Here is a 13598-nt window from a genome sequence, read left to right as displayed (position 1 = left end):
ATGACAATGTTGTTGCGTCTGTCCTTCTTATCCTCCCTCGCTGGTGTCTGGTCTTCTTTTCTGTGCCTCTTTGCTGACTTTAAGAACGCCCATTTAGGATAGCCGCACGTTTACCGGAAGCCCACACACACGGACCAGTACCTCCTCTTTGACTCCCATCACCCTCTGGAACACAAACTTGGAGTAATTAGGACCCTACACCACCGGGCAGAACATGTTCCCTCTAAGCTTGAAGGGAAAAAGAAGGAACACACACATGTAAAGGAAGCACTCAAAACGTGCGGCTATCCTAAATGGGCGTTCTTAAAGTCAGCAAAGAGGCACAGAAAAGAAGACCAGACACCAGCGAGGGAGGATAAGAAGGACAGACGCAACAACATTGTCATCCCCTATGTAGCCGGTGTATCAGAGAAACTCGGGAGAGTTTTCTCCAAGCACGACATCCCGGTGCATTTCAGACCCAGCAACACGCTCAGACAAAAACTGGTTCACCCAAAAGACAAAACGCCAAAACACAAACTTAACAATGTGGTGTATGCTGTACAGTGCAGCGAGGAATGCCCAGACCTCTACATTGGAGAGACCAAACAGCCACTTCACAAGCGCATGACACAACACAGAAGAGCCACCTCCACAGGACAAGACTCAGCAGTCCATCTGCATCTTAAGGATAAAGGACACTCTTTCGAGGATGCCAATGTTCACATTTTGGGCAGAGAGGACAGATGGTTTGAAAGAGGAGTGAAAGAAGCCATCTATGTCCACTGTGAGCGACCATCTTTGAACAGAGGCGGGGGTTTACGACACCAACTCTCTGCCATCTATAATCAAGTTTTGAGATCCCTTCCCAGATGCCTCAACGCCCACTCACATCCTGGGCCATCTGACCTCAGGAATTCGCATGATAAGGTGGGGCCAGGTTTCACAATGAACACACCCGAAACTCTGGCTGATTGGGACCCACGCCCAGTTTCACACCTAGGCTCAGGCGATTAGAGGATCATCAGGGGGTCCTTTTGTCCCTCTGTGGGGGGTTACTCCCACTAGGTTTATATCTGGGACTCTCCACCATTTGACCTTAGAACTGAAGAAGCTTCTCGGATGAGAGGTGAAACGTCTTCAAGCAACTTAAAGAAGTCCAGACGCTTTTCTTTGCAAGCTCCTTTGACTACGATGACCTGGATGACTGAGAACCTTCACAAACATTAGGCAAATGAGTATTTTGTCCACATCATCCTCTTCATGCATGTAGTCTTACTCCAAGTTGTATAGGCTCGAAAGCCTACTACCAATTAAGCATATTAGGTGATGTGCATCTCTGTAATGAGAAGGGGTGTGGTCTAATGACATCAACACCCTATATCAGGTGTGCATAATTATTAGGCAACTTCCTTTCCTTTGGCAAAATGGGTCAAAAGAAGGACTTGACAGGCTCAGAAAAGTCAAAAATAGTGAGATATCTTGCAGAGGGATGCAGCAGTCTCAAAATTGCAAAGCTTCTGAAGCGTGATCATCGAACAATCAAGCGTTTCATTCAAAATAGTCAACAGGGTCGCAAGAAGCGTGTGGAAAAACCAAGGCGCAAAATAACTGCCCATGAACTGAGAAAAGTCAAGCGTGCAGCTGCCAAGATGCCACTTGCCACCAGTTTGGCCATATTTCAGAGCTGCAACATCACTGGAGTGCCCAAAAGCACAAGGTGTGCAATACTCAGAGACATGGCCAAGGTAAGAAAGGCTGAAAGACGACCACCACTGAACAAGACACACAAGCTGAAACGTCAAGACTGGGCCAAGAAATATCTCAAGACTGGTTTTTCTAAGGTTTTATGGACTGATGAAATGAGAGTGAGTCTTGATGGGCCAGATGGATGGGCCCGTGGCTGGATTGGTAAAGGGCAGAGAGCTCCAGTCTGAGTCAGACGCCAGCAAGGTGTAGGTGGAGTACTGGTTTGGGCTGGTATCATCAAAGATGAGCTTGTGGGGCCTTTTCGGGTTGAGGATGGAGTCAAGCTCAACTCCCAGTCCTACTGCCAGTTTCTGGAAGACACCTTCTTCAAGCAGTGGTACAGGAAGAAGTCTGCATCCTTCAAGAAAAACATGATTTCCATGCAGGACAATGCTCCATCACACGCGTCCAAGTACTCCACAGTGTGGCTGGCAAGAAAGGGTATAAAAGAAGAAAAACTAATGACATGGCCTCCTTGTTCACCTGATCTGAACCCCATTGAGAACCTGTGGTCCATCATCAAATGTGAGATTTACAAGGAGGGAAAACAGTACACCTCTCTGAACAGTGTCTGGGAGGCTGTGGTTGCTGCTGCACGCAATGTTGATGGTGAACAGATCAATACACTGACAGAATCCATGGATGGCAGGCTTTTGAGTGTCCTTGCAAAGAAAGGTGGCTATATTGGTTGCTGATTTGTTTTTGTTTTGTTTTTGAATGTCAGAAATGTATATTTGTGAATGTGGAGATGTTATATTGGTTTCACTGGTAAAAATAAATAATTGAAATGGGTATATATTTGTTTTTTGTTAAGTTGCCTAATAATTATGCACAGTAATAGTCACCTGCACACACAGATATCCCCCTAAATTAGCTAAAACTAAAAACAAACTAAAAACTACTTCCAAAAACATTCAGCTTTGATATGAATGAGTTTTTTGGGTTCATTGAGAACATGGTTGTTGTTCAATAATAAAATTATTCCTCAAAAATACAACTTGCCTAATAATTCTGCACTCCCTGTATAGACGTATATGAGACAAAAACCTTATTTTTAAGACTTCATTTATGATCTTTGTAAACACTTTCCTGATGAACTGATCTCCTCAATGAGTAGTTTCAAATCTTACTTATTAAAATACAATATTTTTGTTTGTCTTATTTTTTTTGTTGTTGTAATAGACATTTACAGAGGGTATACTTTAAGGCACCTGGGCTTGCTACCATCAGATTAGGCAGCGTTCTTGGTTCCTCTGTCAGACTGACTCGTTGTTCCTGGTGTCTGGTTTAAATAAACAAAAACATGGTAATAGGCAAAACACTCAATTTCAATCTTCAAAACAGGAGCCCAAAAAACTAAGGGGTGATGTTACACCAGCTCTTTTAGCTATTCTTACAGATAATTATTTTTTACAACTTTACAGCAGAGGAAAGATACCCACACTGTTAGTAAATATAAAGTATTGTATTCATTTTAAATCAACATATTCAACATGTGATGCCTAAAACGTTTCTTTGCTCTGTTCGGACAGTGGTGCTGTGTGACCGCCCCAGCGTGCCTCCTTACACCCAGCTTTCAGGTGACCGTCGAACAGTGGGCTCCGTCATTCGCTACAGTTGCATCGGTCAGCGTAGCATCATTGGCAATACAACAAGAATGTGCCAGCTGGATGGGCAGTGGAGCGGCTCGCCACCACATTGCTCTGGTATGGAAAAATACACCCAGAATGAGAGTTCGAAACGCTTAACCTGACAATATTTTCTGAAGGAGATCCATAAGAAAAGACTCTAACCATCGAAATTCCATTCATATTTTGGGGTGTTTCCTGTGCTAAGCCACACGTTTTGGGTTTCTTTGCATTCTTTGCATATTTCCCCATCTAATAATTGATTATTCAGATGCAATAGCATCGCCCAGTCACACTGAGGCCCTCACAACGGCATGCCAACAAATAAAGAGTTTAGGTGGCAGCTGCTGGAAGGTAATGAGCAAAGTAGGTGGACCAAAGATGGAGTTGCCTGTCTGTGTCACAGACCTGAAGGGCAAAGAAAGTGTCCTCCATAAAACTGTTTTAATCTGCTCACATTAGACTGAGGAACATCAATGCCCATACTTCAGCCGGGTAATGAAGCAGTATAAAGACGTCAGCCCCCCCTTACTCCCACTCCTCTAACAGCGCTTTGCTTCAGGGATTCAACTATAGTCGCGCATGGAAAAAGGCTGTGGGGAAGCCCATACATCCAAATGCATATCCACAAAGTACAGACATAGAGACACACAAGCAGTTTAAAATAAAGTACCATTCTGACAGTTTAATGTCATAATTCATGACATCCATATATGGTATATCCTGCAGATTGCCAGTGTTCTCTCAACAGGCAATAAACACAACATTTTTATAAAGATTTGGCCGACTTTCTTAGCTGTGCGCTATTAAAGCGATGTTGGATGGTGCCTTGTAAAATGAGCAGCAGTGCTAAGCGTTTTGAGCTTGTTTAAATGGAAGACCTGGAATTATTGAAGGAAGGTGTAAAAGATATGTCAAAGCAGTGAAATGAAAAAGTCACATCATTTTTTACGTGTTCACCGTGCTGAATAAAGAGCAGTAAAATGTGTTTGGAAGTAACTGACTCTGTAGTGAGGTGAGAAAATATAGAGCACATTTCTCATATGTGTTCGGGTTGTCAGAAATTATTTGTTTCGTGCTACGTTTAGTTTTTATTTCTTTGTCATTTTTTTTTTCAGGAGAGGCTGCTGGGTTGTGCGGTGATCCGGGCGTTCCCGTGCATGGGATCCGTCTAGGAGAGGAGTTTACGGTGGGCAGTGTTGTCCGCTTCAGCTGTGAGCCAGGCTATGCGCTGAAGGGCTCTCCGGAGAGAACCTGTCTGGCCAATGGAAGCTGGCTGGGCACACAACCAGAGTGCCATGGTAAGGAATATATACTCTTATTTGTTCTCATAGGCTGGTACAAATGGGCGGTCGAGTCATGTTTTTGTAAATTGAAACTCACACATCAATTCAACAACTGGATCTGACTTCTGAGCTTTTCCAGGAACGAGACCATGTCAGTCGTCAAACTTAACCATTGAATGGATATATGCAGTATGGACTTGTCTCCTTCTATCATCACCCTTACAGAGATATTAAAGCTTCATGTGAGGTTTGGTTGAGAGCTGCATGTGTGCAGGAAACTATTGTGTACTGTCAGAGTAAGAAGTGCCAAAATCATAGCTATTTGCTGGCTGTCTTTAGGTCTTTAGAAGCATATAGCTGGAGTCGTGAACGTATACCTGGTGATAATTTAGGTACTTCACAGTGAGTGCTGTACTTCAGAAAATCTGTGTGTTTTCAGAGATTTTATTATACTGAATCTTCTTCTGAGTGAAGAGCTCTAAAAATACTGGGATTCGGTGAGGTAAGAGTAAGATAGGATCAATAGGTGGATTGATGTGGAATCTTTCAAATTGTGGAAAAGAGGGTGCTGAGCACTAAGGTAAAGCCCTCAATTTAGCTGTCAATTGAAGTTTCAACCCGCCTTCGCCTTTGAGCTTTTGGTGCTCCAGTATCAAGTGAGGGCTTGGAATACAACAGCTGCTTCAGAGGTTGTTCGAGAACCCGATCACGGTGCCTTCCCCTGTGTACTGTGGAAATATTCTGGACATGTCCAACTAGAGACCCTGGAGCAAACCCAGAAGATGATAGAAGGGTTACATATCCCTGGGAACACCTCAAGATTCCTTATGAGGAATTGGAGAACCTGTTTGAGGAAACCACCACAACCCGAACCTGGAAAACTACAGGGAGATATATAAGCACATAAATAGCACATTTACATTTCCTTTTGCTCTATTTTAGTAATTTATGCACAAAGTTTGCTTTGACTTTTTGTGAAGCTAGACTTTAATTTCTAGTGCAACAGACACGTAATGAGTGAAATATATCTACCAAAACTGTGCTTGAGGTGGCAGCGCGGGTTCACTAATTGCAGGTTTGGTTCCTCAGTTTCCTCATGTCACCATAAAGTTGTTGGGCAAGACAATGAAAACCCAAGGTGCTCTTAATGACGGGTGAGCACCTTGCGTGGTAGCTTTACCATAACTCGGAAGTGTGTGAATGAGTGAATAATGATAATAGTAGCCTCATCAAGTCCACGGCACAAAGTGGCGCAACATCCCCCCCCCAAAAAAACAGAAAATCATCAGCTGGAAATGGTTATTACTAACGCGACAATCAGCGACTGTGTAATTAGGTGTTGCCTTTTCAGTTTCATTGAGAAACTCGTAAAATATGCATTTATTATGTATTTGTAAGTGATTAAACAGAAGAGAGCACATTACAGAGAATGCGTTCTCTATTGAGCACTATAAAGGTTTGCATATTTGTCCTTGTGCAACACTGCGTCTATTCCATTGCAGTCATTTGGGGGGCAAAAAACCCCAAAATAGTTTGCTGAATGTGTATTTTGTGCGCAGTCGATGGATTTAAGCTTTTCGCTGAAGCACACTTTATTAATATTGCTGAAATAGAAGACATTATGCACAATGAGAAAACAAAACAGCAGTTATTCTTCCATCAAACATCTGGAAGGCAGGAAAAGGGAAAGAAGTGTTTGTGAGTGTGCTTGGAGTTTAGATTATTAACACATCAGTGAGTATGACTAGTATGTATAGTATGGTTTATATACCTGAAGTTTTTTTTCTATTTTCCCTTTCATATCAGCTTTAGAAGTGCTATAGTAATAGGAGTATTACTCCAAAAACACCCATATATTTTTTCCTGTTTTTTTTCTATGTTGCCCTCTGTGTGTTAAACTACATTTTTCTTTCTGCACTCTAGAATTATAGAATCACTGATACGCTCGGTTTGCCATTTTGGCGAGGTCTCTTGGCAGCTATCTGGTTGTATTTCTTTGTCCCTGCCCTTTTGTTGCTCTCCATATAAACCTGGCCCTTTTCTTCCATAATCCTAGTCCAGAGTGTGTGATTTCCAGAAGCATCATCCAGTCTCATGGGCTTTTTCCACTTGTGCTCTCAGCACCCCTCCACACATTCACACAGACCCCTCTCTCACACACACCACCACCACCAACACGACCACGTCTTTCCTTCGCCTCACTCTGTGTCGATGCCTCTCTGGTATGTGTGTGGTATGCCCACTGGCTGAGGTTGCCCACCTGTTCTCACTTGGCACTGACTTCAAGGGCCAGGCCACATCTGGTCATTAAGGGAGGCCGATCATGTCCACAGGGCTCCGAGGGCCCGGGGCAAGCTGGAGACAGTAATGAACAGAACCATTGCTGGCGGCCGGACAGACACTGAGGGATTTTCTGTGCAAAGGATGTGTCCATCAAAGCAGAGTTACTTATGAAGCAGGACACAGGGGAGCATGAGTAGTGTTAGAGTGGATGGATGAAGAACAGAGAAAAAGAGGAAAAAAGCCGAGTGATGATGCACATCAAATATGTCGATTAATTAAAAGTAATTTTGTAAAATACATAGTTTGATTTTTCCAAAATGCATACAAATAAAACTCTTACATTGATGCGGAAGTCATCTTTCAAGAAAAGAAACACCGAAATAATGTGCTTTATGCATATTACAAAATAAATATATGTAATTATAGGCTTTGGGATTTTAGAGTGAAAGGTTTGAAGGTTAAATAGAAAATAAATGAGTGAAATGAAGGAATTAAAAAAAGATTTAAATAATTTCTCATGTATAATTCAGACTTTTGTCTCTGATCTTTTTAAAATAATCAATTAAGTTAAATTAAATTCCACACCAAAGACCTAATGCTCTTTCACATCTCTTCTATTTTCCTAGTGCTGGTTATCGGTAAATGAATATGACTTATTTTAATGGTTTCTCTCTCTTTTCTCTGTTTTTTTCTCTCTTTTATTTGCAGTGGTTTCTTGTGGAAATCCAGGAACTCCACGGAATGCCCAGATCCTCATTCACGATGGCCTGACTTTTTCCAGATCCATCACTTACGCTTGCAGGGAGGGCTACTACTCTACTGGACTCCTGACCCGGCACTGCACTGTTAACGGGACTTGGACCGGCAACATGCCTGAGTGCTCAGGTAATTAACAGCTCCCACAAAAGAACTTCTCAGGACTGTCAGATTATCAATAGTTAAATGATAATAGTTTCGTTTTCTGTGCTTGATTTTGTTTCCACGAAGGCTTTGCTTTTAGAGAAGGGAAATGTAAAATTTTGTTATTTAATGCTCCACAAGAATTGTAAGAGAACACGTGAGTCACAATAATTGCTTCTAGTGGCCTTTGTTTTAGTGGTGGATCGCTCATGTGGTTCACTGGCTCAGCTGGAGGAAATTGGTACGATTCATGGTCCATTTCAAGGGCCTGACTGACAGCCCTTTGTCATCATGTCTCACAAAAGACGTGTGGCTGCTGTACAGAACCAAGAGACCCCAGCAAATAGAGGTCACTAAGAGAACCAGTTTCTTCTGAATGGAGGGGATAAAGCCCTAAGCAGCACCATTATGGATTTCAGAACTACGTAATTCATAGAAGTGAATGTGGTACGTGTTGAAGCTCTTTGGAAGGGCACCTGGAGGCAGAGAGGGAGGCACATGTGAGGCGAAGCAATTCTGGCTGAATGATTTCTATTGATTTGAAGGAAAAACTCTATGTCAAGGCCATGCTTGACAAAGATGGCTACAGGAACGGGAAGATGTGGCAATGACACTGGATTTTGTAGATGAAATTTATACTTGCATCGTTATTATATTATGGAAGAGGGGAATGATCTCAGTGCGCGTCAGTTCTGTGTGTGTTGTTAAAGAGATGACAGTCCTGGAAAGGTATTGTGGTTCCAGGTAGAATCTTGCCAGCCAGGCTTTGCCGGGAAAAGAGGAGCCACTCCACTTCCAAGAGGACCAGCTCCCTCACCCTGTATTGAATATTGCTGAAACATGCATGTACACATTTTGCAGTGCCTTTTTGTCCCAAGGCATCTAAGCTCAAGTTGTCATATGGCCTGGATTTTCCTTCTTTGATATTTACAGCAGAGCTGAGCAGCAAGGCTGCTGAGTCACACTGTGGAATTCTCTCTGTTGTTACTCAATCATGCTGTTTTCCCTGCAGGATGTAAAAAGTACAATAAAGGAGAAATGTGGTTCATTTTGGAACTATAGGGAGCGACCACAGACGGATACTCAACACAAGATTTTGTGTCTGCATCCTAAAAACTCAAAATAGGAAACAAACTACAAGAAGAGAGCTGTGATAGTTGCATAGCTCTCGTGTGCCATAAACCCAGTGTTATCTAAAAGAGGTTGTTTATAAGTTAACAGAGGGTTAATGGTCCATTCAATAACATCAGAAATTTTCAGTTTGTGTTTTACACAAAGTTTGGGGGTAAACTACCTATAGCACCTCATTAATTATAAGCCTCGGTCTATTGTCACTCTAAATATACATTTATTAACTTGTTTGTGTTTGCTCTTTTCACTGCAAATAATCAAATTGTCAAATATCTCAAACACAACAGGGTAGCAAGCTGAATCTATTTTTTAGTACCTTTATGTTTTTCCAGTTATCAACTGCGGCGATCCCGGAGTGCCAGCTAACGGGGTGAGATTTGGGAGTGATTTCACCTACAACCACACGGTCACGTTCCAGTGCTCCCCTGGTTTCACCATGGATGCCGATCGGGCCTCCTCTCTCATCTGCACCAAGACCCGCACCTGGAATGGCACCAAACCTCTCTGTAAAGGTAGAGTTGTATACGTTGACCTGATTGTATTTTTGGGTTACAGAATGATTAGCCTTTTTTTTTGCCTCTATCAGTTTTTGCATTAAAACACTGAAACCGACAGAAAACATAAAAGTCCTCTAATGCACCCTTGTTTCCTTGCAGCAATTGTATGTGGTCCACCACCCACCATCCCCAATGGACAGGTTGTTGGGACAGACTTCACCTGGGGCTCCAGCATAAGCTACTCCTGCAACCAAGGTTACCAGCTGTCCCTACCCACTGTGTTAACATGCCAAGGCAACGGCAACTGGAGTGGAGAGAAACCACAGTGCTTCCGTAAGTGGCATGTCATGATTTGTCTCTGACATTGTTTTACCCACGTATAGTGTAGTGTGTGTCCTCAGAAGAATATCGATTTAAAATGAAAAACGTGCAGTCGGTCACATCATCTCTCTGCTTCCATCTTTACAGCTGTTTTTTGTGGAGACCCGGGAATGCCAACACAGGGGAGAAGGGAGGACAGCGGTTTCACCTATCTCTCCTCCGTCTCCTTCTTCTGCGACCCGCCACTCGTCCTGGTCGGCTCATCGCGGAGATACTGCCAGTATGATGGCACCTGGAGTGGCACGCAGCCGTCTTGCATAGGTAAGCATGATTGTTTATGATTTGAGCCTATTGGGTATGTCCATAATCCTAAAACAGCACAGAAATCAGTGCCTCTATATAACAATATAAAAATAAGCTTGAACCTGACAGAAGCTTCTCTTTGGCTGGTCTGATTACTGCTTTCGGCTCACTTTTTAGTTCCGATTGCTATTTTCCGCCAAGAAGTAAAACGGGAAACAGGCAAAACCATTAGACCTAGCTAAATAGCTGCTTAACTCCACGAGTCAGAATTAACTTGCGGAGTTATTTAAAGCCAGTACAAGAATTTATTGAATCATTTTCCAAGCAAGTATGGACTCAGTTAATTGCTGTAGTTCTGACAGGGTCAGGGTCCTTATTGATAGAATTTACAACATTTCTTATTGAATTTGATTTATTTCACTAATTGATGCAAACTCTATCCTTGCGATGGTGTGCAGTGCTAAAGCCATGAGGGGGTTGTTGTTAAAGGCATTCAGAAAGTCAGGAACAGATTAAAGATTAAATAAATAAAATAAATGTTTCCAGCCCTGGAGGTTGTTGTGGTGTTTGGATACTTTAAAATATGCACACATGCAAACCTTTGACCCTGCTGCTAGTAAACAGGAATTTATTAAGGCCGCAGTCAATTTCTGGACTTTGTTTAACCAGATGTGTCATGTTGGAAAGATTAAACTAAGATTTAGTGAGATTCAGTCTATAAAAAATATGAATGTCATTTTACTTACTGTGTGTTACTGTATGGCTGCTGCTTTATTCTGCCTCTCGCAAAACCTTGGTTCACAGCAGAGTCTTCCTTTTTGTGGCTTTGTTCACCGTACAGAAAACAAGATGACTTCACAAAAAACTGTTTAAAATCTCTTTGAAACCTCGTACAAAAGTTCCGTTCATTCCTTGTCTTTATCTCTTTATTCTTTAAACTATAACTATACTATAGCTTATCTTATTTCCATAAGCTAAAATAAAGTTGTTTGAGAATGTTTATGTTCTTGTGAACAGAAAAGTAAAATGACAGACACATTGAAAAACAGTTGATTAACATTAAGTAATGGGCTTCATTCCTTCAGTAATATTCTCCATTAAGTAACTATAAAGTGCTACTGTTATTATTCATTTCAGCTGACATAAACTCACAAAGCCACCTAAATACAATAAAATGTTTCCTCTGCAAGCTGTACTACTACCTCCATCAGTAATAACGGCACTATGTGATGCATGAGAATCTGAAACTTTTGCACAGTACTGTATGTTTAGAGGACCTTCTGTATTGCGGGAATAGTTAGTATAGTTATCAAAGCATTTTTGTGTGTGTGTGTGTGTGTGTATGTGTGTTTGTATGTGTGTGTGTGGGGGGGCGTATTTCAGATCCCAGTCACACTACCTGTGGAGATTCTGGCACGCCTCTCTTTGGAAATCAGAACAACAGCCAGGGCTACCAGGTGAGAATATGTGGTCACTCCAGAAATTGATTTCCATATATTAAAAATGTGATGAAACCCCCAAAATGTGTTTTTTCTTTTACCTTAATGCCGTTCATATTGTACACTTCCCTCCTTTAATACTTATTTTGCAGGAGCAAACAGGAAGCATGACTTAATGGCTACTGCAATATTGATGTTACAGCACCGCTCAGCCCACATCTGTCTTTCTTCTGATACCATATTGAGAATGTTTTCTTTGTCTGTACTCATTTGTTATTTTCTGTACAGAGTTGAGTGACAAGGGCCCAGATGGCTTAGGGAAATGATGAAATAAATAAGCAATACAATAAATGGCAGCTGAATCCCCTACAGCTGCTTTATTTTTGTTGTTCTGGTTTTGGGTGTACTCCGAGCGACACGCTGTAATGCGCTGTTAATGTGATTAGTAACCCGACAACGGCAAGTGTAATAGCAAAGTTGCAGCTCTACTTCAGTAAAAACTGAGGTGTTATTTGGATTTTTATTCTTTTTTTTTTTTAATGCATTTTCATTTACAGATCAGCAGTACGGTGTTCTTCAGCTGCAGAAAGGGCTACTTACTGCAGGGCTCGATTTCTCGCACCTGCCTACCAAACCTCACTTGGAGTGGCTTTCAACCTGAGTGCATTGGTAAGAACACAATCTAATAACAAGCTGAGGCCAATATCTCCCACATACTTCTGTCTTAACCCCTTGTCACGTTTTCTCTTCTGCTGTATAAACTTTTCCTTTATTTCTTGACTATCTCTCATCTGATTCCTGATCTCGCTCATCTTTTCATCCTTTTCTTGTCCCCTTTCTTTACTATTTTCTTTTCTTTTTTGGTCTCTTTAATCCTCCTCCCTCTCTCTGCAGCCCACCATTGCAGCCAGCCAGAGCTGCCAGCCCAGTCTGATGTGAGAGCCATTGAACTGCCATCCCTGGGCTACACACTGATCTATACATGTCAGCCCGGCTTCTACTTGGCTGGAGGATCAGAGCACAGGACGTGCAGGTCCGACGGTAGCTGGTCAGGGAAACCGCCTCTGTGTGCAGGTATAAACATTGTTACATTCGAGCCATGAGGGAACGCGAAGACGTGCTCGACACTCAAAAAGCTCATGCACCTGCTTTGCTGTTTTTTCTGATGCTAAATTTCACTCACATGGCTAAACAATGTAATCGCTGTAAGACTAAAAATGTGTGCACATGGCCATCCACTTTCAACATTTACATAGCTACGTGTATTAGACACTTAAAACACCCTGTATTTGTCATGCACAACTCCATAATGTGTATTTATAAGGATTATTGAGGCAGATAAAGAATTTGGGAAAACCGCAGATTCAGCTAATCCTGATGAATTGCTTTGTTAACGCTCGCTTATTCTCAGACACATGCCAGGGTAGGGTGGCCCATCCATCACGCAATTAGACTGCATGGAATTACCTACAGAAGCACGCACAAACGCGTAAGCTTCGTATCATTAGCAAGGGTGCAAAACTTGATTAGGCCAATGCTTCCCATTGATTAGGTTAGCAGAAGTAGCTCTTATAAATGGTGAAGTAGTGTTAAAAAGGTCTAGCAGACAAATAGACTGCCATTAAGATACCCTCATTGACTTAAATACATATGGAGGGGCCAAAAAAAGAGTAATCGACATACGATTATGTAGTGTAGAGAAATGCTAATAGCTGAAAGAGAAAGCTGCACTAGAGTTGGGGATATCCACGTGATAGATTCCATGTCGGGGCTTCTGCTGAAATATATAGGCTGATGGGTGTTTTTAAGGCCATGCCATTAAGTGTGAAGGCAAAAAAGAGAGAGCCTTAGCACATACAGGATATTAACAGCGCCTGTGGGTGAAGTGATGGAAGGGCAGCTCAAAAGACTGGCAGCTAATAAAGTACAAGGCAGTGGGAGTGTGTGTGTGATGTGCATGTTTCCTTGTGTCTGTATGCGTTTATCCGAGGTGATTTTTTTTGTCCTCATAAACTACCATCAGTATACCTGTCTTTGTTTGCGGTTGCGAGTAAAGCCCTCTCCGCTCTGTTTACCTGCGTG

The 13598-nt window shown here is 42.1% G+C and overlaps 1 protein-coding gene across 1 annotated transcript in view; it reads left to right on the top strand.

The window, feature by feature from the left end:
- Positions 1-13598, top strand: part of csmd2 (CUB and Sushi multiple domains 2) — a 276414-nt gene that overhangs the window by 246143 nt on the left and 16673 nt on the right. The window contains exons 57-65 of the mRNA XM_086281126.1: positions 3261-3434; positions 4475-4657; positions 7634-7810; positions 9289-9468; positions 9613-9786; positions 9922-10095; positions 11461-11534; positions 12074-12185; positions 12411-12590. Coding sequence (XP_086137252.1) covers positions 3261-3434; positions 4475-4657; positions 7634-7810; positions 9289-9468; positions 9613-9786; positions 9922-10095; positions 11461-11534; positions 12074-12185; positions 12411-12590 — 1428 coding nt within the window. The remainder of the gene's footprint in view (positions 1-3260; positions 3435-4474; positions 4658-7633; positions 7811-9288; positions 9469-9612; positions 9787-9921; positions 10096-11460; positions 11535-12073; positions 12186-12410; positions 12591-13598) is intronic.

The sequence above is a fragment of the Aulonocara sp. 'chitande type north' Nkhata Bay genome, linkage group LG22 (genome assembly GCF_057382095.1).
Source record: "Aulonocara sp. 'chitande type north' Nkhata Bay isolate Kocher_YH1m ecotype deep benthic linkage group LG22, A_spYH_male_GT1.1, whole genome shotgun sequence".
NCBI classification, from domain to species: Eukaryota; Metazoa; Chordata; class Actinopteri; order Cichliformes; family Cichlidae; genus Aulonocara; species Aulonocara sp. 'chitande type north' Nkhata Bay.
The sequence above is the reverse complement of the archived record's forward strand: the minus strand, read 5'-3'. Positions and strand labels throughout refer to the sequence as shown.